We start from the raw sequence: 27217 nt of genomic DNA, 5'->3' as shown, positions 1-27217 counted from the left end.
GAATCTTTCATTGTTTTTGACCAGGCTATCTGATTACTCTTTAGGGACAGGACATAAATTGTGGAAGCTGATAACAACACAAATAATTCTCCCTAACAATGGAGATGAATTTTTGTTCAGTAGAAAATATGAATCATTGTAGAGCAAATTCTCTTTTGAACCAGTTTTTAACGTCTAAATGAGTTAAAGAAAATCACTGGCACTGTTCAATTCATATTCGTAAGTCATGGTTCCACAGCCACAATATCCTTTAGCCACCCTTGAACTGTAAACTCCTCAAAGGCCAGGCCCATGCTACAATCAGATCTGAAACCTCAGGGCCATGACACAGAGCCCAGGACCCAGCAGGTGGACACAGGGTGAACTTCAGTCAAACTGCTGAATAAAGGGAAAAAGGACTCAAACTAGTAAGCAGTTTTTTCTCCCCCTTTGTTAATGGAGGGAGATCTGGCCTTGATTTTCAGAACAATAGGTGGGATGAGAGCCAGGCCGTGAACACTGACTATGAAAACTTAGGTGAGACGTAATACCCTTATTTATGGCTGGATCTATAAAGGAATAACAGGAGAAGAGATTAATGTTTGAATAAAATGTCCTGAGAATGAGATAAAAGGAAGATGTTCTACAATTTTTTTTCCAAAAAAAAAAAAAAAAATGGGGATACACACACACAGTGAACCACAGGAATGGTGTGTTGATCTAGCTATCACTGATTTCTGGCTTCTGTGATAGCTGGAAACAGCTTACAGTGTAGAGTCGTATATTGACCCAAGCAGAATGGGGCTTCCAGGATGGCCAAGCATTAATACTACAACATCCCTAAAATTTCAACATGTGTCCCTCAACATTGGACATCCCTAAACAAGTCTCCATTTTTTGGCTGCTCAATGCACTATTAAAAGGGGTATAACCTTATCAATCCTCCAAATCACAGGTGGCAGGAAAGGTGATGCAAATGGTTAATGCACCCTTCTCCCCCACAACACACACACACACACAATCTCCCCCAACTCTCGTAGTACCTGTAAAAATGAAAACAATTACGAGTGGTGGCAATACGAAAATGCACTGGTTATTCCAGCTTTTGGGTTAAGCAAGATGTTTCTAGATGCAGTGGCCTATCTTGCCTCTGTGAAGGTCAATAACGCCTAAGGAAGTGATTCTCAAACAGGCTCCTGTGCTTCTCATTTCCCTTGCCCTAAGAAGGAAGCCTGGCTTTTAGCTAATGGAACTTCCACTTGGCTTACAGCATTATTGATTTTTACTTTCTGGGAGCCATAAATATTGACAACCGTCTCAGCAAAACGCCAGCACCACTGCCACCTCTCCTCCCTCTGGCAGGCTGTCAGGGGCCATTCTGTATGCAAATCAGAGTCTAGCCCTCCGGAAATTATGATTGCTGATCCCGGGAGAGCTGAATTCATGATGACACACCAGGGGGACCCCAAGGGCACTGCTTCAAAGCTTTGTGAAAACTTCACCTGATGCACAGACAAACTCTTCATTTCACCATATAATGAAAGATTATGTGAAGCTTTCCAAAGGGGGAAAAAGTACACAAAAACTTTTAAATGCTCTTGCCAGGAGAAATCTCCAGTGAATTAGGATATAATCTTTCTCACCGTCTAATCAATCTCTTCCTTCCACAGTCCAAACACAGGGTTCCTCCAGGGGTGGATGGTCTGTGTTAGACACACTGAAATTCATTATCTCATCTGCCTGGTGCTACTGTTTCCAATAAAGTGTAATTATGGTGTTATTGAGCTCCTTCTCACTTTCTCAAAGCCATGCTATAAAGTTTGGGTCTGTGAGCAGTTACTTCCCAATCAGTCTTCATTAAGTTGAATTGTCTCAGAACAATGTCTATTTAATCAGCAGGGTGCCCGCTACATTTCTTTTTAGAATTTGTATCAGTGTAACAGATGCTGCCTTAGACTCTACACAATTACAACTTGACTTCTCCTCTGCCTTCAAGAAGGCCCAGTGGCCACTGCATCTCAGAAGATCGGCCCTCGTGGTCTCAGAAGATCCGCCCTCGCACTGTGTCCAGCTGGGTTCTGGGTCACTCCTGGGAGCTCCCACTGCACTTCTCACACACGCTATCAGCAAGTCCCGGTGCCTTTTTTTTTTTTTTTTTAAGATTTTATTTATTTATTTGACAGAGATCACAAGTAGGCAGAGAGGCAGGCTAAGAGAGAGGGGGGAAGCAGGCTCCCTGCTGAGCAGAAAGTCCGATGTGGGGCTCAATCCCAGGACCCTGGGATCATGAACTGAGCCGAAGGCAGAGGCTTTAACCCACTGAGCCACCCAGGTGCCCCGTCCCGGTGCTTTGTAACTGGCTCTACCACGTCAGAAGCCTAAACTCTGTGAGGTGGGGGCCTGCACGCCGTTGTCTCCCCACGCAGTGCTTATTAGCACAGTCCCAGCTATACGGTAAAGAGCTCCACAAATATTTGTGCAATGCTGGTGGTGAGCATCACTCCCCCGGTACTTCCGACCATGCCTGGCGGCACCAGTGGCCACAAATGTAACATAGCTCAAAGCTCCAAATCACTGAGGGAGGGAGGGAGGGAAGAAGGATCTCAGCATTTACTATGCACGCAGTTTTAACAACTGGGCAGGATGTAGAGGGCCTTGTGGGTCATAATAAAGAGTTGGCTTGGGGCGCCTGAGTGGCTCAGTGGGTTAAGCCTCTGTCTTCGGCTCAGGTCATGATCTCAGGGTCCTGGAATCGAGCCCCGCATCGGGCTCTCCGCTCAGCGGAGAACCTGCTTCCTCCTCTCTCTCTGCCTGCCTCTCTGCCTGCTTGTGATCTCTCTCTCTGTCAAATAAATAAATAAATAAATTTAAAAAAAAAATAAATAAAATCTTAAAAAAAAAAAAGAGTTGGCTTATATAGATTTTGCTAGATAGAACTGATTTTCAAAAAGAAAACTCCAAGAATAAACAAGTACAATGTAAAATGGGGAAAAATGTTTGTAATAAACCTAAGATAGCATGATTTCTCAGGGGAGGAAAAAAAAATCAAATCCAATTAGGTATTTTCAGATCATATTTCCATCTTCTTTTTTACTCAGGCTTCTTTACCTTGGGTTTTGACTGCATTTTTTTTTTTTTTTTTTAAATCCCCACATCAATGAAATCATCTTCAGGGAAGCAGTTTCCTTGCCCCTCCAGTCTGGCTTTGCAGCGTTATATAAGGATCATGGAGTGGATTTCCTCTCTGAGGCAGCCAATTTCCTAAGCAATTAAATGCTGTTTATATTCCAAACTCTGTGCTTGGGTTGAAATTGTCAAGCTTGATATTACCTGACTGGTTGCCTGAGATGTATCCCCAGCTAGTTCATTCTACTGTAACTGCCATCTATTAAATTTTCCAATCTGTTCTCTCAAGGGATCACAAACTACTTGGAGAAGGTGCAGCTCCTAAATTCTGCAAATTATACTCATCTATATAAATATATATTTTTGAAATGGCAAAGCTTGCAAATTACTTCACCCAGTTGACATCCCAATCTGTGATCCTCTCACAGCAAAGGCACTGCCTCGTTCCTCTCACGTGCATAGACATTTCTGTGCTGGTTCCTTAAAAAGCAGAGAAGGTGGCCAGATTTTTGTAAAATCCCTCCAAGAGGTCACAGAATGAAGGCACTAGTTTTTGTCATGTCTAGGTGTAGCCCATATGCTGACAATGCACAATGTGCAGAATAGTAAAAAACTACTTGTTCCAAAATCAATATTCCTGGTTGAGGGTGTTGTGCTCTCTCATTCTGAGCGCTCCTTCTGATCTGTAGCCTGAATGGAAAAGGGAGATGATGCCTGTGTTTGCATTTGGTGTGTTTTTTTTGTTAAAGGGACACCCATGGCCTGTGTATTTATGTCTGTCAGACGGGACCTCCCAGAGCAGAGCAACACGGGCTGGTTAAAAGCCCGTGGGTAGTTACAGTGGGGGGCTTTCAGCCAAAACGGCAGCTGATTAGGGGCTCCCAAGGCCCGAACAGAGCATGAGGGCTAGAAGCAGACATCCTTTTTAACTCTTTTAAAGAAACAGAATGTCAACCTCCTATCCTCCTAAAATAGGTTTTGGGCAGCTTTCACACATCTCACTTAGTGAAAACATCCAATCCACTTTACATGCTGCCAGCAGTGTGCTAGCTATGCTCTAAGACACTCCAAGGATCAATCACATCTCTCTTCTCATAAGAAAACATTAATGGCTTCTCTACTGCTTATGGAGTAAAACCCCAATCCAGCAGCAGCTTTCAGGGCCCTGCCACACTTCCAGCTGCACCCTGCTCTAACATCCAAGCGGCAATCCCGGGTGCTGGAGCAGCCCCCTTGCCTTTCTCCTCCAGTGCCACCTTCTTCTCTGCATCCTTGTGTCTTTTATCCCAGAGCTCCTGCCTCTGACTGGAATGTCTTTAAGGCCCTTCTTCTCCTGGGAAAGAAAAACCTGTTTATCCTGCATGGTTCTCCTGGAAGATTTTCTGGATACCTTCATCAACACTTGCCCACCGTGTTCCCAAAACACGCTGCTATAATGTTGGTTGAATCAGCCACTGGCTTTGTCCTAGAGTTAATCGTTTACTTGAGACACCTGGGTGTGGTCAGCTACCCGAACCTGCGTTCTCACGTTAGAGCCCAACACACTCGATGGTCGGAGGAAGGTCTGACCATCATTTGCCTGTAAATGCAGATGCTGCTCAGATTACAGGACTCTGATCAATAATGGAAGAGAATTCACACATACGCGCGTGCTCCCGAGTTATAGTCTGGCCCCTCCCCTATCATCCGCCATTCACTGGGGCAGGTATTAAAGCCTCCATGTGGCTTTATCCCCCATAGCATCAAACATGTGAAAGGAGCAAACTCTAAAGAAATGAAATGTACTCCTTTTAATTCCCGATTATTCTGTAGTGTCAGCAGTGTCCAACTCCATTTCTGAAGGCAGGGATCCTGTTCCACGTTTTGCTTCTACCCTCCACAGACCCCAGCGCCCTTTCCCACGTGAAGGGAGGCTCTGAGAAGAGCACAGGTAGGTGGAAGCTCCAGAACCCGGAGCCCCACCAGGAGCGGGAGCCTCCCCCAGGACCCGCCTGCCTGCAGGAGACACTAGCCTCGCTCGGTCCGCACAGGTGGGAAGACAGGAGCCCGCTCTGGGGCGACAGCACATGACCCTTCTGCCCCTCTTCCACGGACCGCGTTGCGCGGCCGGTCGTACACACTCGTGCACGCACACCGGTGAGCAGGAGCCGGGCTGCGTCCCAACAGCAGGAGGAAGCCCAAGTGTCCCCTGCTTCCGGGTGCCGTCGCCTGCATACACCCAGCACGCGGAGACCGAGAAGTCGGGGGCGCTGGGGCCCTGGGGGATGGCGGTGCTGCCCTGCGAGCGGGCCATGCCTCCCGCCGGGCCGGGCCGGAGATGCGAGGGCGGCCCCTACCTTTCAGCTTGTCCGCCAGCAGCGCGGCCTCGTGCTCTGAGTAGTGCATGATGGCGGGCGGCGAGGGCGGCCGCAGCCGGTCCTCCTCCAGCTTGCGCCGGTGCCGCTCCTCGCGCGCGCGCATCCGCTGCTTGCATTCCCACTCGTAGAAGTCGTCCCTGGCCTGGGCGAAGTCCACATGCAGGCGGCCCGAGTCCTTTTTGTCCGTGCTGGACCCTAATCGCATCCGGTAACCTGAAAGCAATGAAGAGGCCGGTGGCGTCATGATGTCACCGCCGCGACGACGCCACCGTTTTGGCCCTGCCCTCACGGCACCCTGACGAAACTTCCGCCTTTTTTTTTTTTTTTTTTTTTTTAGCCCGCAGGAAAGGCACTGCATTCCTTCCATAGGAGGTGGGAAGCAATTACCCTTCTCCCAGGTGATAAGGAAGTACTGTGAAGTTCAGCTTATCACAGATGTGGGGGTAAACACAGTTCTGGGAGGTGTCTCAGGGGGTCACCCACCCATCTTTCAAGCCCATGTTACTGAGATGATGACCTCAAGAACCAGGGCACTTACCATAAGTCCTTCTTCCCTCTGGCTTCCAGGGAGCTCAGAAACAAATTTGGCATGTAGCATTTTCCCCCTATCTGCGTTTCTAGGGCCAGTGGTATTATATTTTCAATTTACGGTAACTCTCTTGCATAAGTGTTCTTAAATTCTTTTTCAAAAAAAGTCGAAATAGGAGTAAATAAAGAATATCTATGGTATTTAAAAAGATCTACAAAGTAAATTCCACAACACCTCACTCCCAGGTTATTGCTTCATTCCCCCGAAAATGCTTCTCCGTTCTCTCTCGGCAGCTGCAAAAGCCACAATTACCAAGGCAATTTTGCAATGCTGTTTTATTTCCACTTATCCTCTGGGGCACGCGGGAGAATATTTTACCTTCAATCAAGAGGCCTCACCAGCTGCCTTCCTTACAGCCCTGCAGCACCTCATCTAGGATGCAGCCCCACACAAATCGTCCGTGCAATCTTTGAAGGCCACGGGAGCCTGCGCAAGAGCGCAGAGCTGGACCAATAAAAAAAAGGGGAGGGAGGAACCTGGAAATCTTTGGGGGTGAGAGCTAGCCAACTTATAAAGATGACTTGCAGAAACCTGATGGGAGAAATCAACACAAACAGAACTGAACCCAGACAGCCAGCCTCACTTGAGATGAAGATGACTTGGCTTTGAGGCTGCTTTTCACTTTGGGGTACTCAGATTTTAAAAACATAAATTCAGGTCCCAGCAGGATCACAGCTGTTGGGGCTGCCAGAAGAGAGAGCAAAATGAGCACTTTTGCTGTGTAGGGGCTTTGCAAATGAGATACCACTGTGAAATGCTAGGCTGCACTAACGCTGACATTCGAGATCTCGGTGGTAGATTTCAATGGATTATCTCCGCATTTGGGCTGAAACTCAGCTGAAAACCCTTGCAGAGGCTGACTTCTTCTCTGTAGGGAGCTTCACACCTTTGAGAAGTTACAAATACCAAACTGATCTCACATCTGATTCCTGTTATGCCCTTCTCATTGCTAGGTTTAAATGATGTTCTCTAAAAATGGGAAGATACGACAATACCAATCAAAACTGCAAACATCCGATCACGTATGAGCAGAATTCATGCTAAAGCAGAGTGTGTCTTGGTTCTGGGCCCGTAGGAACTTAATGCGTCAGCAGGCCACGGTGACAAATCGGCAACAGCTGAGCGGCCCGCCCCGCTTAAGGCTGGCCTGTAACCCTAACTGTTTGGGTGTCCAGAGCACCACTTTTTCGATATTTCTGGTCCCAAAAAGTACCCTTTCTTTCACCAAAACATCATCATTAAGGCCTTAAAAGAGATTCTGATGAGTCTGAGTCTAAAATTAGCTTGGACTTCAACTGTGAACACGGTCCTAAAATTAGGCCTAGCAGCTGGGTTTGGGCTTGTAGGAGCTCATGCACAGGACGGGCAGCCTTCCTTCCCTCCTGCCCCTCCAGTTAATCAGACTTTCGGATCTTCCCTGGACTAATGGACAACATCCCCAGGGTGGCTGAGGCAGAGAGGTGGGAGACCACTGTGCATCCAGGCAGGGAGGCTGGAGGTAAGGCCTTTGCTGTGGGCTCCTTCTGTTGCCAAGAGGCAGACCAAGGGGCAATCAGATGACTGGCTCAGAAGCAGGACCAAGGTCCATGCTGGGAGGTGCCTAGCATCAAGGAAGAAATACAGGAATACCTTTCCCATGCCTAAATTTGGGCCTGTTCATTTTTGGCAATGTCTCATGGGGTTTTTGATCGGGTCTAAACGTTGTGTTCTGTTGGAGATGAAAAGCAGTTCTGATCTACTCTACCCCTCTTATTTCATCAGGTGGAGTAAAGTAATATTTTTATTGGTAGAGCTGTTGTTACACTCCAGGTTCCCCGGGGCAAGTCTGTGAGAAACGAGAATCAGTCCTTCTTTACCATCTTCGGGATATGTGTGTTAAAAACATCCATTTGCTCAATGGTTCCTCTTGCTGCAGGTGCCCTGCTAAGCACTTACTATCCATTATTTGGATTCATTCCTCATCATGATCCTCTGAGTTAGTACTGGTACTGGTACTACCTCAGTTTTGTAGATGAGAAAATGGAGGCCAGAGAGAGGTTATCTTGCCCCGAGGCATGTGAGACCCACGGCCACGACAGAGTCCCCAGCTGTGTGCTAGATTACTCTGATGCAATGGCCCGAGATACATGACAGGTAAAACACACAGCTATTTGTGTGTTGTAAAATATTTTTTTCTATGTTTCGTCTTCCACCTCTATTTTAGAATGCTTTCAGATTCCACCCCCCACCCCCCACCCCCCACCTTTGTAAGGTTTTATCAGAATAAGGGTTTTAAAGTCAGTACTACCTGGGCTCAGGAAAGTTGCAGCAGCATTGGAATAACTCCAAGGCTTCTGGGGTTTGCAAGGGAATTGCGAGGCAATAGCAACTGCCTGCAGGAATTAAGTAAGCCTGGCGGTAGCATTCAGTTGTTGTTGTTGTTGTTTTTTTTCCCCTATTCTTTTCTCACCTTCTCTCATTAGCTTTCTGTCAGGAATAGGGAGGTGGTGTGCCCAGCAACAGACTGAAACAGGTCGAAGGAGAGCTCGAGGGAACGGCAATGAGTTGATTCTAAGCAGCATCTCCCAAAAACCACATACCAGATCTGCGGTTCTTCGATTTGGCAAAGGCCTCGAGGACAGCCTCTGTACACTTGCTCCAACACCCACAGGCAGTCTAATTTCAACATCTGTGAAAATCTCCCCTATCAAATGGCACCAAAGAAGCAGGTATCCTGGGGGTAGGCGTTACCACTCTAAAGGCACTAGCAATTGGGCAGTGGGATGGGGCCTCCCCCTAGGACCTGTGGACTACTTTCTGCAAGGAAACTGATCTTGATGTGGTACCCTGGGGTCTAGAAACTGAACCACTTCTGAAAAACTGAAATTATGCCGAGAGAGTACTTTATTCCCCTGAGGAATTACATCCAGTAATAATAATGGTCCTCAGTATTCATAATATTGCTTTTCATCTAATAAGCACTTGAGAATATTAATTAGAAACTCAATGGAATTCCTCAAGACTGGTGGTGGGAAACCCTTCCTGCCGGGAGGTGGGCTCTCGGTCTTAACGTGGAGCTTCTGGCAGCCCAGGGTAAAGGCAGAAGTCCTCCTTTTCCAGCCCCAAACTGTGAGGACTTTATTGCACGTGAAGGCAAAAGGGAAGCAAGCTCGTATTAACATCACAAAATATAACAAAATGCCTCAAAAACCCCTTATGTAATGCAAAGTACCGGAAAGGTAAATGGCTTTATCAACCATGAATTCCTCCGCAAAGCGAATGTGACAAAAATTCTTCTTGCTTTTCCGAATGGCTGTAATATCACCACACTGCTCAAAGACTTCTTGAATAATTTCCTCAGTAGCGTTTTCTGGTAATCCTCCGACAAACACGGTCTTACACCCAGGAGGTCGTTCTCTTGTGGAAGGAGGTGGAAGATCTAATAATCACAACAGAAACAGAGGGGTGTGCCCTTTATTTCTTTGTGCGCTTCCTGGTTCACCTGGCAAAAGGGAAACTCACAGAGCGATGTTCTCAACCCAGAGTCGTGATAAATGTCTACTCTGACTTACACTGATAGTGGCCTGCCTTATTCTTACCTCCTCTCCCCTCCTCCTCCCAAACTTTACTTTCTGGGGTCCTTTCTACAGGGGGTGGCTAAGCTTGTCCCAGGACAGAGATAATGCCAATGTTAGCATAATTTAATTTCCACTTCATAATACAGAAGCCCAGAAAATGGGGGGGGGAAATAGTTCACAAGGTACAAAGCATGATGAGATGACAACATGATGGGGAACTTGGGCTTGTTATCTGCTTTGTCTTGCTGCGGGATAACGGATAACGGATCTGTAAGACAGAGAATAGGACCTGCAAGCCTGCTCAGTCCTTGCTGGGCTAGGGGAACACTGGGACTGAAAACAACACTTTTTTTTATTCACATTTAAATGAGCTAAGGATTACATTTGGGGGAGGCTGTAGGAAAAGATAAAACATACACTGTCACAACATTTTACCTAGTTTATATGTAGATTACTAAAGCAATCTCCTGAAAAGTCCACTTTGAAAAGACAACACTGATTAATATGAATAAAAAAAAAATTCTAGCTATTTAAGCCCATAAACTTAGTATCTGAGACTAAATTAAAAAAAAATTCTGACTCATTTATTTCATCAAATGTATGTTTCCTTCAAGCAAATGCCATTTGGCCCAGAAACTCTGAGATGCGGCCTTCCCCCAAAATTGCTAACTGCCAAATTAATTCAATTTTCCATCGAGCAAAGCACATTTCAGAATTTTTCTCCCACATTTGTGAAGATGGATAGAAACGCTCATATATTTCACACCATGTTCTGCGGCAAATGCTAGACTTTGATGCATGCAAAAAGATTCTTAATGCTGGGTCTGTATCTCCACATCACATACACTGGCTTCATGGTGTCAGTTCAGCTCCTGGATAGAACCCATGGACACAGCCCCATCCATTTGTGTGAATCTAGAGACAAAAGCTTCGTGTCAAATGGATCCCCACTTGGTGCATCCATGGGGAAGAATTCCGAGTCACATCTGAAAGTGCATGCAATGTTACATTACAAAAAAAAAGGAAAACTTAAATCTTAAATGGAGGAGCAGATTATTTGTTGCAGGTATCACTTACTTGGATTTTGAGGGAAAAGAGTACAACTTTTGCAGTGGATTATTTCTTTGACAACAGCCACTTCTGTTGGTGGTGGGGGTGGCACCAGCCCCAGGCCTGGAATCATTGGGTTAATGGGCGTAATCCCAGTCATCATGTTGAGGCCTGGATCAAAGCCTGGGACACAGATTGAGTCTGTAAAGTACACGAGATAACATTTTGGCTGGAGGGTCTTAAATCCATTTTCATTGTTACTTTGCTGTTTTCCTGCAAAGATTATTTGATTTTACACTTTCTTTCTTTTTTTTTTTTTTTGGTTAGGAATTTCTCCCAGCATAAGATACAGCCTTGTAGAGAGCTATTACAGAAAGATAAAGAGAAAATAAAAGATGAACTTGAAACTACATGAAAAGGAAATTATGTCACTTAAAACATTAACATGGCAGAACAGAACACAGCATATTAAAGTGGAAAACCATGCACCATGAAGCTTGGCTATTGTTGCGAATGTGATTTTCTGTGTCTTCACATCGGTGTATTGTTTATACTTGCTGCCTTATGACCCAGAATGTGGGAAGAATGCCATTTAACATTGAAGTGCCCTGTGAATCTAATTGTCAGTCTGGTTTTCTCAAAAGAGCCTTCTTATCCAAGTGACCTAGATTTAGAAAAGTCCAATTTATATGTGCATACTTTATAATGATGCATTCAGGTCCAACCTAACCTATTTCCCCCAGGAAATAAAAAACAAAGAGTTATTACTATGGCTGGGTTAAGTACACATAGGCACAGAATTAGCTGTATATGCTTCTGCATTCCATCGGATGATCATACTTTCTTCCTATAATTCAGTCAACAAATAAATAATGGACCAACCCTCCTGAAATCTTTATGCCCTGTTATTAAAAAAAAAAAAATTACACTCTGTATAAAAAAAGTAAGGGGGCCAAAAGAATGGGTTTTCCAATATAAGCAAAGCTTTTTTTTTTTTTTTTTTAGCATTGTAATGAAACAAGTAATTTCAATGGTCATATACAGGGATTTTCTTTTCCTAAAGAAGTCAGATTGATTTACAAGCAGGGATTGTTAGAATACTGCGAAGGGATCCGTCTCTGAAGAGCACTTCTGTTCAGAGAAAGCAGACACTCTCACTGGGTGCTGTGATGATGCTCAGGGAGACATACAGGAGCACGGATGCCAGCAGAAGCCATGGTGACCCTCTGCGACTCCTCGGCAATGAACTCCCTTTTCTTTTCCTACCGTCCTATCTTTTCTCCTTCCTCTTCCTAGATCATTCCCATTCCACCCTCTTGGCTCTCAGGGACAGCCTCTGCCTCAGCCCAGGCGTGGTCTCACTCTGCTTACCTGTGCTGAAAGGTAGGCGACACCCAGAGGCAGATGAAGTGACAGGGACACCCTCTGTTTATGAAGACACTCCAGAGCATACAAAACACCGGCAAACACTCTTCTGTTTGGGGAGAAGGCTTGTGATAGCTTTCCTCTATACCCTGGATATTTCTGCTGCTCCTCTGGGTCGAACAGAATAAGCAGGGTGCTCCTGATCTCTAACCCCAAGAGGACTGCTGTCCCATTTCTTAGGAAATCTATCTAACTTGAGAGCGCACCAGCATGACTTCAATAAAATGAGGTTGTTGTGTTTTTTTTTTCCCCAATTTTGGTTTTGTTAAAAAACAAACAAACAAGCAAAAACCACATAAATATAAGTGCCAAATAAGCATTCTCTTTCAAAGGCGCCACCTTGACATTCTTGGTATTTCCTCTGTAATCATGGTTCTCAGTTTCTTCGTCTGTAACATGGGATTGTTAGGCTGAATAATCTCTTTGGGCACTAGTGTTCCAGAGTCTGTGCTGATATTGCTCAAAGCAAGTGAGACAGAAAAGATAGAAAAGCTGGGAAGTGACAGAGAAGATTCACCTTTGGAATTTAAAATGCTCCTAAAGTTTCATAGGTCTTATTCTCATTTTACAGATGAAGAAATTGAGGCATAAAGTAGTTGCATGGAATCCCCAGCATCCCAAAGCGGACACATGGGCAGTCTGCTTGGCGCCCTGGGTCTCGGTCTCGGTCTCCATCTCTGGCTCCTCATGTAAACAAGACTCTTTTGACTACCTTAATGTCTCCATGTAGAATGACCCGACTTGATGATTCACCCGATACATGTTACTACTAAAAATTTACTCTGATCCAGCTGTCAGATCTAAAGGGGGAAGTTCCAGAACAGAAGGGCTTTTAGTGTCAGCATCACTGAAACAACAGATTGGCTTTCAAGGTGAATATATTAGAAATTGAAATATTGGCAGGCTCATGCCTTTATTTAATCTCATTCCGTGCACAGGATTCATCTGTTCCTTTCCTGGCCTGGCCCTCACTGTTGTTTGCCAACACAGGGTGATTTAGGGCTGAAACCGCTCAGGACAGCGAACCCTGTGAATTACAATAACCAGATGTTGCCCACAAATGAGATGAGAAGCCCGGCGCTTGCATCCTCTGTTAGTAGTAACAGACTTCTGTTTCCTTTCGGAAGGCCAAATAAATAAACACGTCTTTAGAAATGGGGACAAAAGACACTACTCTTGAGCGAAATATTTTAATATAGAGCAAGAGTTACTTTGCTTTTTACAAAAACATCAATATGAAGAGACTCTGAGGTTTAATGAAATCTGCATGGTGAGTGCAGTAGCTTGAAAAGAGCTTAGAAAGGAATTAACACTTAAATTATGTTGGACCTCAAAGGATCTGAGATTCAGTATTTGAGAGGAGGAAGTAGGAAAGCATTAGACTTTTTTTTTTTAAAATAAGAACCCATTACTTTTTAACAATATATGAACAGATGGAAATTGTTTTCTCAAATAGCACAGGAACCTATTATGTACTAACTCATTAAAGCAAATGCACACTTTTTGGGAGTCTGAGAAAGACGCAGACACAGGAGGACAAAGGTGAGGAGAGAATGCAAGCTCCAAGAGTCAGTTCCTTGTCTTGCTTAGAAAAGCTGCCCCTGTGAACTTCAGAGATAATGAGTTACAATTCCACTCAGGGAAAGGAGGAAGAAGGCTTAAATTGCAGCAAGAAAGAATCCAATTAAGTATAGAGTAGAACTTTCTTTCAGAAATTGTACTTAAATAAGAGCAAGGGTTATTTATTTCTAAGACCGGAGCCCTGTCCAGATTTCCCCTTGTGTTGCAGACAGCGAGCACACAGGAGCCAAGGCCAAGGCTCAGAAAGCATGTCTTTCTCATTGTCTTTTCTCAGCTGGACAAGACAAAACCAGAAAAAAAAAAAATCCTGCTTCCTGATTCATACATAGTCCAGTGTTTCTTCAATTAGACGAGCAGGTGGCAGAGGGCAGGTTCGGGTTTGAGTTCAGGGTGTTAAGAAGCATGGCAGTATCCTTTTGATCATTCATGTGGCAGTTCCTGGGCATGTACAATTGCTGAAATATGGGGTCAGGATCTGCAACATGGTCCTTGCTTGGGGAAATCTCCGGGTTTAAGGAGAAAGTGAAGGATGGGCACCAAACTTAGCAGAAGACTTGAGAAGAGTAAACTGAAACTCACGGAGTGGCCCAGGAAGAGATGGGCCGGGGATAGCCTGGTAAGCTTGGGGGACTCCAACCTGCTGTACATGCTACAGCCATAGTGAGCGAGCGACACTGTGACCCATGTCCTGAGGGGCTGCAGGAGTCAGAGTAGAGGAGAAGGGATCTTGGCACTCGAGCTCGTGGTTTTATTCTCACTGGGACAGCAGCCAGCCAAAGTCAGATGTGCACTCTGCTGGGCAGAGGCCCCTGCCTGCTGTGCTGTACCCCACCCATCCTTCTCCATTGGTCCACTGCCCCGAGCAGCAGCTGGCCCCCTTTCTGCCCTTTCCAACATCAATGCCTCCCTGAAGTCTAATTATTGGCAGTGAGAACTTGATCCCACTTGGAAGAAAGGCAATAGAGGCCTGTCTTGGTCAAGTCTGGGCCTAATTAGGGTAGGTGTGGTATGGATGCTGGGCTGGGCTGAGGTTAGGGAGACAGAGGTACACTGTCAGCTCCAGGAACAAGTGTGGCCCAGCAGACAGGGCACCACGTTAAAAGAGAATAATAAGAGAAATGAGGCAGCAATCAGGCCAAAGGTTAGCAGGAGGTCTAATCCCGGGCAGAGATCATTAGCAGCAGACAAAACACAAGTACAGGCAGGCCAGCTTCACCAGGGAACTCTGTTGGCAGGTCATCGGGCCTGAACCACCCTGATCCAGGTTCTGTCTTAGTCCAGGGCCCCCTTCCTTGTACCTGAGGCCCAAGTGGGACCTCGAGTCCAGAGAGATGCGAGGCTTGGGGGGGCCAAGGCAGAGCAACAGGCTGGAGGGGCTCTGAGAAACATGTAGAAGCTCCTCTCCTTTCTCCAGAGGACTTACTGCCTCAGAATATGATCCATTATCATTGGACAGAGAAGCTACGTGGTGATACGTGGGCTCATTCTGTTCATTGCAACTGACAACCCTAGTCTTCTGTAATGTCGGTTAAATTCACAGACTATTAAAGCAAATGCTTTTTTCTCATTCCATGTCCTCCTTTTCTCTAATATTCTCAAAAATTGTTTCATGATCAGAAAATCAAAAAAGGAAAGCAGATTCTGAAAAAGGTGAACTCGAACTAAAAGGATCTGGGCAACAGCTGAGGGACCCCAAGGCTGACTGGTTCCTCAACCTCTCTGGACTTCCGTGTCTTCTTCAGATAAATGTGAGCATGAACCCAGACATACTACGTCCACAGAATGGGAGCCTCAGAGAGCACCATCTGTGTGAAGGCAGTGTATCAATGTGTCAGGAGCCCAAATCTGCAATCAAATGTACCTGGGACCATGTCCTGGATCTCCCACACACTGGCTGTATGACCTCAGGACCTTGAATCTTCCTAAGCCTCATTTATAGTATCTGCAAAATGCAGATCATCATATTTAAATTGTAATATTCTTGTGAGGATTAAATGGGATTTTTAAAAAATCTGAAGTGTTGAACATAATGTTTGGCACATGGAGAATACGCAAAAAATGGTAGCATTTATGTGCAATGTGAATATGTATTTCATGTATAATAATATTTATGTAACCTTATATAAATATGTTATTCATATTGTAGACACAGAAAGGATGACGATGACGACGACGAAGTATTTCTTTTGACAAACATTCGAGTGCCTACTAGGTATTGGATGTTCTGCAAGGTACTTTGCCTGTAAAGATGTTATATGAGTCGCTCCTGCAATGAAGGGACAGTCTGATGAAAACGCTCCTGTGCAGAAAATGACAATACAGTATGACAACTGTTGTGAGACATTTAAATGGGAGATGCTAAGCACAGAGAAGGGGAGCATGAAAGCGGTCTGGGATACAGGTGTGATGGTTTCTGTCGTATCTCTCTGAACAGAGAGGCTGAAGTCATGACCCCCCGGTACCTGCGATGTAACTTTATTGAGAAAGAGGGGACTGCAGATGTATCCAAGGGAAGACAATGTTACAGTCGATGAGGGTGGGCTCTGTCTGATAGGACTAGTGTCCTCATAAGCAGGGAAGAGACACAGGTGTGCGGAGAGACCACCACGTGACAATGGAAGCAGATTCAGTTATGTAGCTGCAAGCCAAGAATATCAAGAATTGCTAACAAAAACCAGAAATGGAGAGAAAGACATATAACAGATTCTTCCCTGGTTCCTTCCCAGAGGGAAGATGGCCCTGCCAACACCTTGCTTTCTGACTGCTTGTCTCCAGAACTGAGAGGATAACATTTCTGTTTGAAGCTGTTGCAGGATTTGTGGTACTATGTTAAGGCAATTCCAGAAACTAATTACAGGGGGAAAGGGTCACGATAGGAATGCTAGAGGGGGTGACAGCTGACCTGAGTCTCATAAAGGATGACTTCTATGAGTATGTAGAAAAGATGTTCTTGGGGTGCTTGGCTGGCACAATTGCTTAAGCGTCTGACTCTTAGCTTCAGCTCAGATCATGATCTCAGGGTCATGGGATTGAACCCCGTGTCCGGCTTTGTGCTCAGCATGGAGTCTGCTTGAGATTCTCTCTCTCCCTCTCCCTCTGCCCCCTCCCGCTTGTGCGTCTCTTTCAAATAAATAAATAAATCTTAAAAAAAAGTTATTCTCAAAATATACTTATTAGGATCATAAATACAAAAGAGATTTCTAAATGTTCTCTTAGAAGAAATGTTAAAAACCAGTTCCCTGGAGGCAGGATCGCTCTTACGTTTTCCCCTTGTGAAAAAATCCAATCTTGAAGATGGGTACATATTTATCAAGAACAAATCAACCCTAAAGATTATAAGTTAACATTATAGTATACATTATGAGGTAAGGGAATGCCTACAAGCAGAATCAAGGAAAGTTAACATTGATGATGCTTTTGTGATCTTTCCAAAGAGATCCAAAGGTGGTGAGGTATGTTTTCTATTTGAATGCAAGATATATACCCAAGGTGAGCTCCTGGAGCCTGGCTGTGCTCACGCTGTAAACAAAGACCTCATTCCATAAATAAAACCCTCTGTCTCCTTTGACTGGGGATATAACGCTGGCAGGACGGAGGAATGCAGCCGTCAACAGCTATTTTAAGTGCTGTTGACATGAGTGGGGAGATTTGTGTCCATGTTTGAAATTGTGACATGGCACCCAGTGAAGAGAATTTCCACACTTCTCACCAAAATTGCTGCAGAGAGCAATGACTGCGGAAAGAAGTCTGTCAGATCTTTCCAGCCACCTGTGTGTGGAGCATGCACTTGAAAACCAAATATAATTGGAGTGAGCAGGAAGTAAAAGCCCATCAGAGGTCCTGTGAAATTTCCTCGCACCACAGGCTGGGCGATTTGAATTTGACGCCAGCGCTCAGTACAGAGGCCTGAACTGTCACACTCAAAGTAAGCCGCTCTGTTTTCTGAGCCTGTGGAAACACACACTCTTCAGACACAATGGACCTCACAGCTGAGGCATAAAGACCATGCTGGCACACGCCAGGCAGGTGTGGAGGGGCTCACTTTGACCAGGAAGCAAAGGATGCCAGGCCTCACCACAGACTGTGAAGTTTCAAAGCTGAAAGAGACTTTGAGTATTTCCTAGTCTGACCTTCTTGATTGAGTGATGAGAAAATGGAGGCTTCTCGAGGTTAAGTGACTTGCCCAAAGTGACACAGCTGGTTAAGAGTTGAGCTGAAATTAGGATGAGGGGTCCTGCCTGCTTCACCATTGCGTGTTTGAGTTCCCCACATCTCCCATCCTGCCTTCCCTAAGACACACCTAATGACAGATTATTTTGCTACTTCCCAAGACAGTCCATTCCCTTTTCTAACGGTTTCACAGTGAGAGATTTACCTCTCTTATATTGCCTCAGGACCTGATATCCTGGACTAAACCCATTGTCCTGATTCTGCTCTCCTGGGCTATTGTCAGAAGTCTGCTACTCTGTCCTAGTGCTGCTGGTCAGTTCCACGGAGAAGACTCCGGGAGCACCTGCGTCTTCTCCAGCTCGGCCTCAGTGACCCTGCTTCCCTCAACCCTTCCACAAGTGACTTCCTCTTAAATCCACCTTTTCTGCAGTCTAGGGGAAACTCCAGAAATAGGCCTTATAGAATCTGACCTATGCGATTAGCAGTGCTTTTGACCTTTCTTGATTCTGAGCTCTATCCCTTGTGGCTGACCTGGTACATTATGATTTAAAAACAGTGGCTACACTCAAATGCTTGCTTTGGGCCAGGTCTGCACTGAAAGTGTCACATCAGCTCATGCGTGAGGCTTTCTGGCAGTCTCATCATGGAGTTGACACGTGTCAAATGACCTCCTTCAACTAAAACATCTATGTCATGTCTCTGCAGGGTGCTGTCATACAACTTTGTGGTTGAAGTTTTAAAACTAAATAAAAGGGTTTGTGTTCTCCATTGGGTTTTCCAATACTTTTTTCTTAGAATTCCTTCCGTCTTGAGTTTTCCCCACCTTGCCCTCAGTATCTATACAATGGCAAGACAACTCTTTCTTAAAGTTCCTTCTGACCCCTTCTGATTCCTCCTTGCAGGTCAGACTCAGCCACAGAAGAAAAGAAGATCCTCTTAGACAAATCTGTATAGACTCTTTCCCCCTAACATTTACTTCTCCTAAACTCTTGTTGCTTTCTTGTTCTGAGGGACAGGGCCAAATTCTCACTGCACAGAGGAGGGAGGGGGTCACTCTGAATTCCTTGGGTTGGAAGCTCATGCTGAGTAATTTGCTCTGCTCTGTGGCCGGCTGGTACCCTCACGCTTGTGCCTGTGTGCGTCTGAATGCTCTCCATAGCAAACCGCTGGGTGCCCAGGTCATCTGCCCTACACCCGGACAGAGTAACTTGAGGGCTTGCCTATTTTCTTTTAATGGCGTTTCCCCTTTCTCAGTTCCTAGTTTAAAACCTCTGTAGGCAACCTCATCCAGTCACATGCCAAAACCTTTCAGACAGAGGTCTGAAAGTGACTTGACTTTCAACTTGACTTTGAAAAACCTCTCTACATCATTGCATTGGTACCCACTGCTATGTGGGTTCTTATTAGCGCTCATCTGGAGGATTCCAAAAGCCGCTTTGTATGCCCAGAGGTCGTGGCTTCTTTATCTCCTCCCCCCCACCTCCCCACCCCGGTGCCCTTCTCACACCCCTGAACCTGGGATCAACCAGCTGTGCCCATGGGAGACCCACAAGAATAGGCCCTAATTGGGGCCTCTAAATTACTTCTTTCAAACTTCTTTTCACATCCCCATCTCATTAGTCGATGATTAATTTTCTCTCTGTACCGTGTTATGTGACTTTGTCCAGCAGGACTGTTGCATAATGATAGAACAAAGAGGACTGAATAGGCTGTTGGTGTTCTCTGCTTTGAACCTACTGACAGCCTTACAGCACAGGGGGCAGAACACAGCAGTGAAACACGGTGGAATCGTGGAAAATGGTTTTGAATATTCAGTTAAACATATAAGAAGCACCTGTAATTCTTAGGTATCTATCCATTGATCTTTTCAAAGATGGGGACCCTCTGAATATATATGAAAGTCTAACTGATTTATGTCAACATGTTTCTTTCTGGCATTCAATGCTTCCTCACTCTGCAGAGCTGTTCTTCTCTGAAGTCAGACTGATAGCCTGGCATCATATTGATGGAAAGCCCACTGTGGTTAGTGGCCGTGACAACAGAGGTGATACTCATAGCGTGTGAATTTCTACACAGGGATCTTCTCTTCGAAACCTGCATCTTCCCAAGATAATAATGCAAGGGCTAACCTTTTGATTTTATTTATCCACCTTAGTTTTAGTTTACAAAGGCATTGGGGAGATAGGGAACATCTCATAAATTTAAACAAGAACAAAGGAAAAACTTATTCAATATTTAGCTTCAAAGAAAACATTCACATCACATTATTTTAAACAATTTATGTAAGTTTCAATTTAAACTTACTGCTTGAAGGGGCTGAAGCAACACAGAGTTGGTCTCTTTAAATAAGATCAGCATATAGCCCTGGGGTGGGGGAGAAAATAGAGCCTCTTTTAAAAGCAAACACATCATGAGTGCTCCTAAAGGAAACTTCGGGTCGTGTGTTGTTTTAAAATCACAGACTGATCCAATATTAATTTAATTTTTCTACTTGACTGTGTGGGCAAGGACAACCGGCTGGGAAGAAACAAGAGTCGAAGATGGAAAGAAAAGAGACATCCAAGGGAGAGGCAGCAAGAGGGAGAGGGGACACCTGAGTCCTGGGCTCAAGGACAGGCTTTCTCTGCTGCTCAGTGTCCCAACCTCCTTAGGCCTTGGGTCTGAATCTGCCGAAAGAGTTTTAAAAACATTTTTATATTGATAGACTTGTTGTGAGGATTAAGTGAGTTAAAGCATATAAAGGGCTTAAAAGAGTGCCCAGTGGAGGAAGCACTCAGTGCATATTAGCTGTCGTTTGAACCAGGGAGATTATATTTGTGTGCACACCTGTATGTGTGCGCTACTCAGTGTACATGGTTCCACGTCACCTTGGTGTCCTTCCTCTTTAAAAAAAGGCATATCTCAATTTTCTGTTGCCTTCTAAATTAATGTTTTCTCACCTATTCTGACTTCAAGAAGTAATTCTTTGGGTGGAAATCAGGAAGGTTTTCTAGGAAATTAACTAACGAGGCAGTGCCATATAGTTCTGCCACAGAAGGAATTTCTCCAACAGAGAAATGTATTAGGAGGGGGGGAAGAAAACAACAACAAGCAAAAAACCCCTGTCTATCCCCAAGGGCCCAAGATGTTTTCCAGTGCCTAGAAATGAGATCTACAGAGTTCAGAGCTGTTTGCTATTTGCTCCCTGCTTTTTCTGCCAAGAAGATTAGGTTTTATACCCAAATTCACTAGGTGGGCTCACTCAAGTTTGGCTCTCCGCTTTCCCCATAAACTTAGTTTTTCCACTGCAATCCTATTGTATTAATTTCAGTGAATAGGTCTATGTTATTAAGCTTCTTTACACACATGCACACCTTTCTAATAAATTAAAGTCGAGCAGCACCAGATTTTAAAAATACTTTCTTACATCTGAGACCCTGGCCAGATTTAGTTATTTATATGTTGATATGCATTTTAATTTAGAAAGTATCAAGGCCACGTCCTCCTCTCCGATAGCCTGTCATTTCTGGCAAACACCCTGAGGAATGCCAGTAGATAATTTTTCAGAGAAGTAAATGAAAGTGGAATGGTTCAAGTATCAAATTCAGACTCTTGGGCTGAGTGCAGCCAATGTGGAGAAGCGTTTCTCGGGGTTTGGTGCAGTAGTGTGTCTTCCCCTACAGGGCTGACCCCTGGACATGAAAAGTTCCAGAGAAAAACATGCCCCAAAACAGTGGGTTATTTCTCCCATGAAAAACATACCCCAAACAGCAGTTTGTTTTGTTTTTGTTTTTTTCCTGGAGAGTGCAAGGTTAAAAACAGAAACTATTACCCAGATTTTCATTTAAAATTCATCTATTTCCATCCATTTGTCAATTCAAAGAATGTTTTTGTTCCTTGTTCGGGGATCTACATCTCCTTCTTGTCCCCAGAGGTATCCAGTTTTGAACTATTACCTTTATGCAACGTTATATTTTCAAAATCCCTTTTCAATCTTTCAATAAGCTAGTTTTCATCACATCTCTCCAAGGCCCCTTTACCCCCACCCCACCGGCTTTGCACATGAACGAGGGAGTGGAGGTTGGGGAGACAAGAGATGTCTGTTGGCAGCATCCCTGGATCTGGAGGAGAAGCAAACTGTGGTCCCTGCTGTCCTGGCTGTGATGAGAGCCCACCTGCCTGTGCTTTGCAGGCCTGCACAGCACACAGAGAAAGAGCCAGGATGCACCCTATCTGGGCCTTCATCCCATCCCCCCAAGGTTCCTCACTTCCCATGTAAGGCTAAAACCTTCCACGCTCACTTCGCATTGTTATTAGGGATACCCAATTATGTGATGGGCATTTATATGCCAGCAGTTTACAAACAAGGAAATCAATCAGTACACAAATGTAAATTATAAGTAGGATTTTTCCTACTGCAAAGGTCTCCGGGGCTCCCCAATGGCACTAAGTGCTAATTTTGTGCAGAAAGAGAATTCAATAGGTTATTCTGTATATTTCTGTGCTTTGGAGTATACACAAACCTGGCAGGAGGGAGGAGAAGGAAGAGAGGGAGGAGAAGAGTAAGCAAGAATGGGTGTGTGTGTGTGTGTGTGTGTGTGTGTGCGCGCGTGTGTGCGGTGTACCCTTGTTCTTCTCATGGAACCCACATTCGCTGTAGAACTATGCATTCTCCATGTCAGGGTCATCTACTAAGTTTTATAGCTGAAAAAACTAAGGAGCTGAGTGGCATTACTGCCCTAGGTCCCTCTGATATTTGCTCCTTCCCCACTACTAATCATCTACAAGCTTCCTAAGCCATGTGCTAGATGCAGGAGACATGGGGCCAAGTCAGGGTCTCCAGCCCAAGGTGCACAGTGCACACACTGACACAGACATGCGGGCACGTAGCTGCATTGGAGAGTGGCAGCAAAATTCAGGAGACATACTCAGCACCTGTGCCATCAGTCTGAAAAGAGCCTGCCACACTCTGAATTACAAGTGGCCCTCTTCATTGAAAGTATCTCTCAAGCTTAGCCGCTGGGTCCTCAGATCCAAGCACAGAGCACTTTGTAAATATGCAGCCAAGTCAGAGACCAGCCGTCCCTCAGGACTTGGGCCACACTTTCAAGAGAATTCATTTTTACTGCATTTATCAAATGACGTTTTGAGGGCAGAGGCCTGTCGGGTGTTTTATTTCTCTTCCTTTGGCTATATCATTATATATTTTTCTCCTCTTCTTAATACTGAGGGCATTCTAGATCACCAGGCTTTCTTTAGGCTGTGTTTACATCAAAAGTGCCTGTGGTGTGGAGGTTACAAGGTATGGATTTGTCAGGGACTGAGTCTAAGGCCTAACTTAGAGCTGCTTGTCACTGAATGGGGGACTTCCATTTGCCAGAAACACCAGAATGGAAATGTTAGCTTGGGCATTCACACCCTTAGTCAATTATTGTTACTATTATTTTTTTACTATAACAAGGACAGATCATTACATTTTCTTCTCAAATACATTTGGAAAGTCAGTCAAGAGAATTTGAAAATCTTATCACAGATAGTTAACTTTCTTCCGTCACAGAATGATGGGACAGAGGCATGAGAGATGTGAATAATTTCAAGCATAAAGTGTTTGTTGAACAAACAGAGCCAAGTTTAAATAAAATAAAATCGAATAAACTGGCAGGATGTATTAAGTGTATATCAGGAGGATTTATCCCAGGGCCTTTTCTGCTCAATATCTTTATTCCATGTTTTGGACAAAGAACTCTATGACATGTTCATCAAATGCTGTCTGTCACCACCAGGCACATGTGTTCAGGTGTGCCGCAGGGGCTGGGGACACAAAAAGGTTGAAGGCAAATGTTTGAGCTTTGTGTTTCCAGAGAAACAGAAACCTTCAGAGACAACGAAAGTGACAAACAAAAAAATACCCTCATTTGTTGAAAAATACCCTAAAATGAAATGAAATGGCAGATAGTATGTGTTGAGTTCATGCCCAACACATTCACAGTGGATTATGAAGAGAAAGTCCTACATGTAGGAGGCGAATCCTAATCCTTGAGGAGGAGGTCAGAGAAACCCAGTCCTACAAAGTGTCCTTCACACTGCCCCCCTTTGCCACCATTTGTCAAGGGACTATGGCAGGACAGCTCTGAATTGTCATCCCCTTAAGGAGTAGAGAGGTATGAGCTAGGAGGAGGCATGTCAGACTCCTGCTACGAGCTTCTGAATTCAGGTGCCTGTCGCCCTGCCTTACCCCTCTCCACACCTGGCTGGGGCTGGCGTGCCTTGCATGGGCCTCTCCTGTGGTGGTGGGTACCAGCTCCCAGGGACCCACTTCACACCAGCCTGACCGGGAGGCTTGTTTCGCTGTCGTGATCACTACACCTAATCACCCTTCCCTGGTACCTCGCAGTGGAGTCTTTGGCCCTCCCTTCCCCACAGGCGGGGCTCAGGGGGATGGTCCTTTCTTTCTCCCAGGTGGGTTGCCCTCTGAGTAAAACTCTGCTGTTGGCAGAGCACTGAGGAATCCAAATGGATCATGGAGGAAGGTCTGAGAAGGGGAAGGCTTCTCATTACAACTGCGTATTCTAAGTGTCAGGGAGGATGCCAGGAACCTTCACATACATCCCCCCCACTTTATCTCCACCACAGTGCAGGGAAAACAAAGGAATGGAGGAAATTTAAGTCCAGGGGTCAGCTAGAAATGTCAGAGTCCAAACTCAAACCTAGGTGGGTCTTACTGCAAAGGTCTTTCTGTCTCACCAGGACTGTCTGTGACAAACCCCTGAGCTGGATGGATTCTGGGTCTCACCACTACACAGGACTGACCTTCAGCTGGTAAACACCGGTGTGGACACATGTCTGGTTAATGCCGACATCTATCTGTTCTGTTTGGTCAGTGCCCAAACCCCAACTTGTTAAATATTTGGGCATCACTGTTGCCCTTATCAAAATGAAATATGCGACAAATAACAAATGTTTGACTTCTACTTCTGGCAAGGAAAAGAGTAACAGACACAGGATATACTCCCCCAACTGAACCAGCCAAAAACCTAGATAAAATATATGAAATATAGTTTTCAGATATTGGATCTTGGGCAACACAAGACCATGATTCCTGAGGGAAGAGAAACAAACAAGGAGAGCCTTAGGATTGCCCAGCCTGGAGAGATCATTGCCAAAAGAGAGCTTCCAGGCTACGGCCCAGGAAAGAGAAACCCTGGAGGGGCCTGGCAGTCTTCCTGATTAATGTTATAGTTGGTAGTTTGAGAAGGTTAAGGTCATTAGAATTTGCAGGGCAGAGCACTTGAGAGAACAGCACACACACATTCATGTGTACACGTGTGCTCACACATGTCCACGCACACACACGTCCACGACTCAGAGATGTAAGGCAGGAACATCTTGAATCTTCAGCTGAGATCTAATTAGTGTATGCATGTGAGGAACCTGTGCAAGGCTAGGAGAAGAATGACCCATAGGGATTATAGGAATACTTCAGATAGATCACAAAAGCTAAGAAGAGATCATGTCCCCGTCAGCTGGAGTAGAAAAGTCATATAATTCATGAGGTATTGTGTAAAACACTCAGAATGGTACAGCCTCTGTAGTAGGACAAAATTAGTCCTCAACACTGCTCTGGTTTCCTATAACAAAACTCAAAAGCAAGCCTCAGAATGTTCAAACTCTGTCCAATAAACTTAAATCCATCCCATAATAAGCCTCAAGGATTTTTTTTTTTAAAGATTTTATTTATTTATTTACTTGACAGACAGAGATTACAAGTAGACAGAGAGGCAGGCAGAGAGAGAAGAAGGGAAGCAAGCTCCCTGTTGAGCAGAGAGCCCGATACAGGGCTCGATCCCAGGACCCTGGGATCATGACCTGAGCTGAAGGCAGAGGCTTTAACCCACTGAGCCACCCAGGCGCCCCAAGCCTCAAGGATTTTATTTTAGGAATGCAAAAATATCCAGCACCTAACAAGGTGAAATTCACATATCTGGCAGCCACTGAAAAATGACCAGATCTGATAGGCTAATCCCTATACCTGTGACTATGTTATTACTTGGCAAAGGGGGATTAAGGCTGAAGAGAGCATTAAGGCTGTTTAATCAGCTGATCGTGAAATAAAGATAAAGAGACTCCCCTACCAGGAATCCTAATACAATCACAAGAGTCCTTAAAAGGGGAGGAGGGAGGCAAGAGAGAAAAAGTGATTTAACGTGAGAGCCATCGCTGGCTTTGAAGATGGAGGGGACCACAAGCCACAGGATGCAGGAAGCCTCTAGAAGTTAGAAAAGGCTGGGGCCCCTGGGTGGCTCAGCTAGTTAAGTGTCTGACTCTTGGTTTTGGCTCAGGTCATGATTTCATGAGTCATGAGATAGAGCCCATACCCTGGGATCCTCACTCCACAGGGAGCCTGCTTAAGGATTCTCTCTCTCCCTCGCAGACCCCCCACCAATCACTCTCTCTCAAAAATCAATCAATCAATCTTAAAAAAAAGAAGTTAGAAAAGGCCAGGAAGCAAACAGGAATACAGAGCATGGAGACTCCAGAAAGGAATAAGACCCTGATGACATCTTGACTGAGACCAGTGAAGTTTCCTAACCAACAGTGCTGTAAGATAATAAAGTTGTTTTTAAGTCACCATGTTTGTTGTTACTAGTTACAGCAGTAAAACAAACAAGCAAGAGCACCATGTATACAATGAAGCAGGAAAAAGTGACCCATAATAAGGAAAAAAAAATAAATCCATAGAAACAAAATGAAACATAACAAGACAAAACCATAAATGACACAGATGACAGAATTAGTAGACAAAGATAGTGAGATAGTCATAACTGTGTTCCATATATTCAAGAATATGGAAAAAAGATTGAACATGTTAAAGAGATACATGGAAAACTGAAACTGCACATCCAAAAATAAGAGCTACACTGTGTGCGATGGAAATAAACTGCATGAAATTAACAGATTAGACATTAAATTAAAAAGTTAGTGATCATGTAGACACAGAAATAGAAACTGTCCAAAATGAAACAGAGGGATAAGAAATAAGAACAACAGCAAAAAAAAAAAAAAAAAAAAAATCATAAAAAGAGCTAAGAAAACTATCAGCAGCCTAATATACTTGTGGTTAAGTTCTCTGAAGAAAGGAGATAGGGTCAGAAAAATATTTGAAGAAATGATAGCTGAGTCATCCAAACTTGGCAAAACTATAAACTCACAGATACAAAAAGCTCAAGAATATAAGACACAAGAAACATGAAGAGAAGTATACCAGGACATATCATAGTAAGTTACTTAAAACCAGTGATAAAGACAAGTTCTTAAAAGTATCCAGTGAAAAAAGCTCATTATGTAAAGAGGAAAATGACAACAAATGAAAGCAGATTCCTTGTTGAAAACAAGGTAAGTCAAAA

General features: G+C 44.6%; 1 protein-coding gene across 5 annotated transcripts in view; it reads right to left on the bottom strand.

Moving 5' to 3' along the window:
• ENOX1 (ecto-NOX disulfide-thiol exchanger 1) overlaps positions 1-27217 on the bottom strand; it is a 571933-nt gene that overhangs the window by 156798 nt on the left and 387918 nt on the right. For all 5 annotated transcript variants that reach the window (XM_047723525.1, XM_047723524.1, XM_047723527.1 and 2 more), the window contains 3 exons: positions 10686-10859; positions 9263-9469; positions 5442-5675 (listed from right to left, as the gene is read on the bottom strand). In XM_047723525.1, the coding sequence (XP_047579481.1) occupies positions 5442-5675; positions 9263-9469; positions 10686-10859 (615 nt within the window). The remainder of the gene's footprint in view (positions 1-5441; positions 5676-9262; positions 9470-10685; positions 10860-27217) is intronic.

The sequence above is a fragment of the Lutra lutra genome, chromosome 3, assembly GCF_902655055.1.
Source record: "Lutra lutra chromosome 3, mLutLut1.2, whole genome shotgun sequence".
In the NCBI taxonomy this organism is placed as follows: Eukaryota; Metazoa; Chordata; class Mammalia; order Carnivora; family Mustelidae; genus Lutra; species Lutra lutra.
Note: the sequence above shows the minus strand (reverse complement) of the source record. Positions and strands in the feature narration are given on the sequence as shown.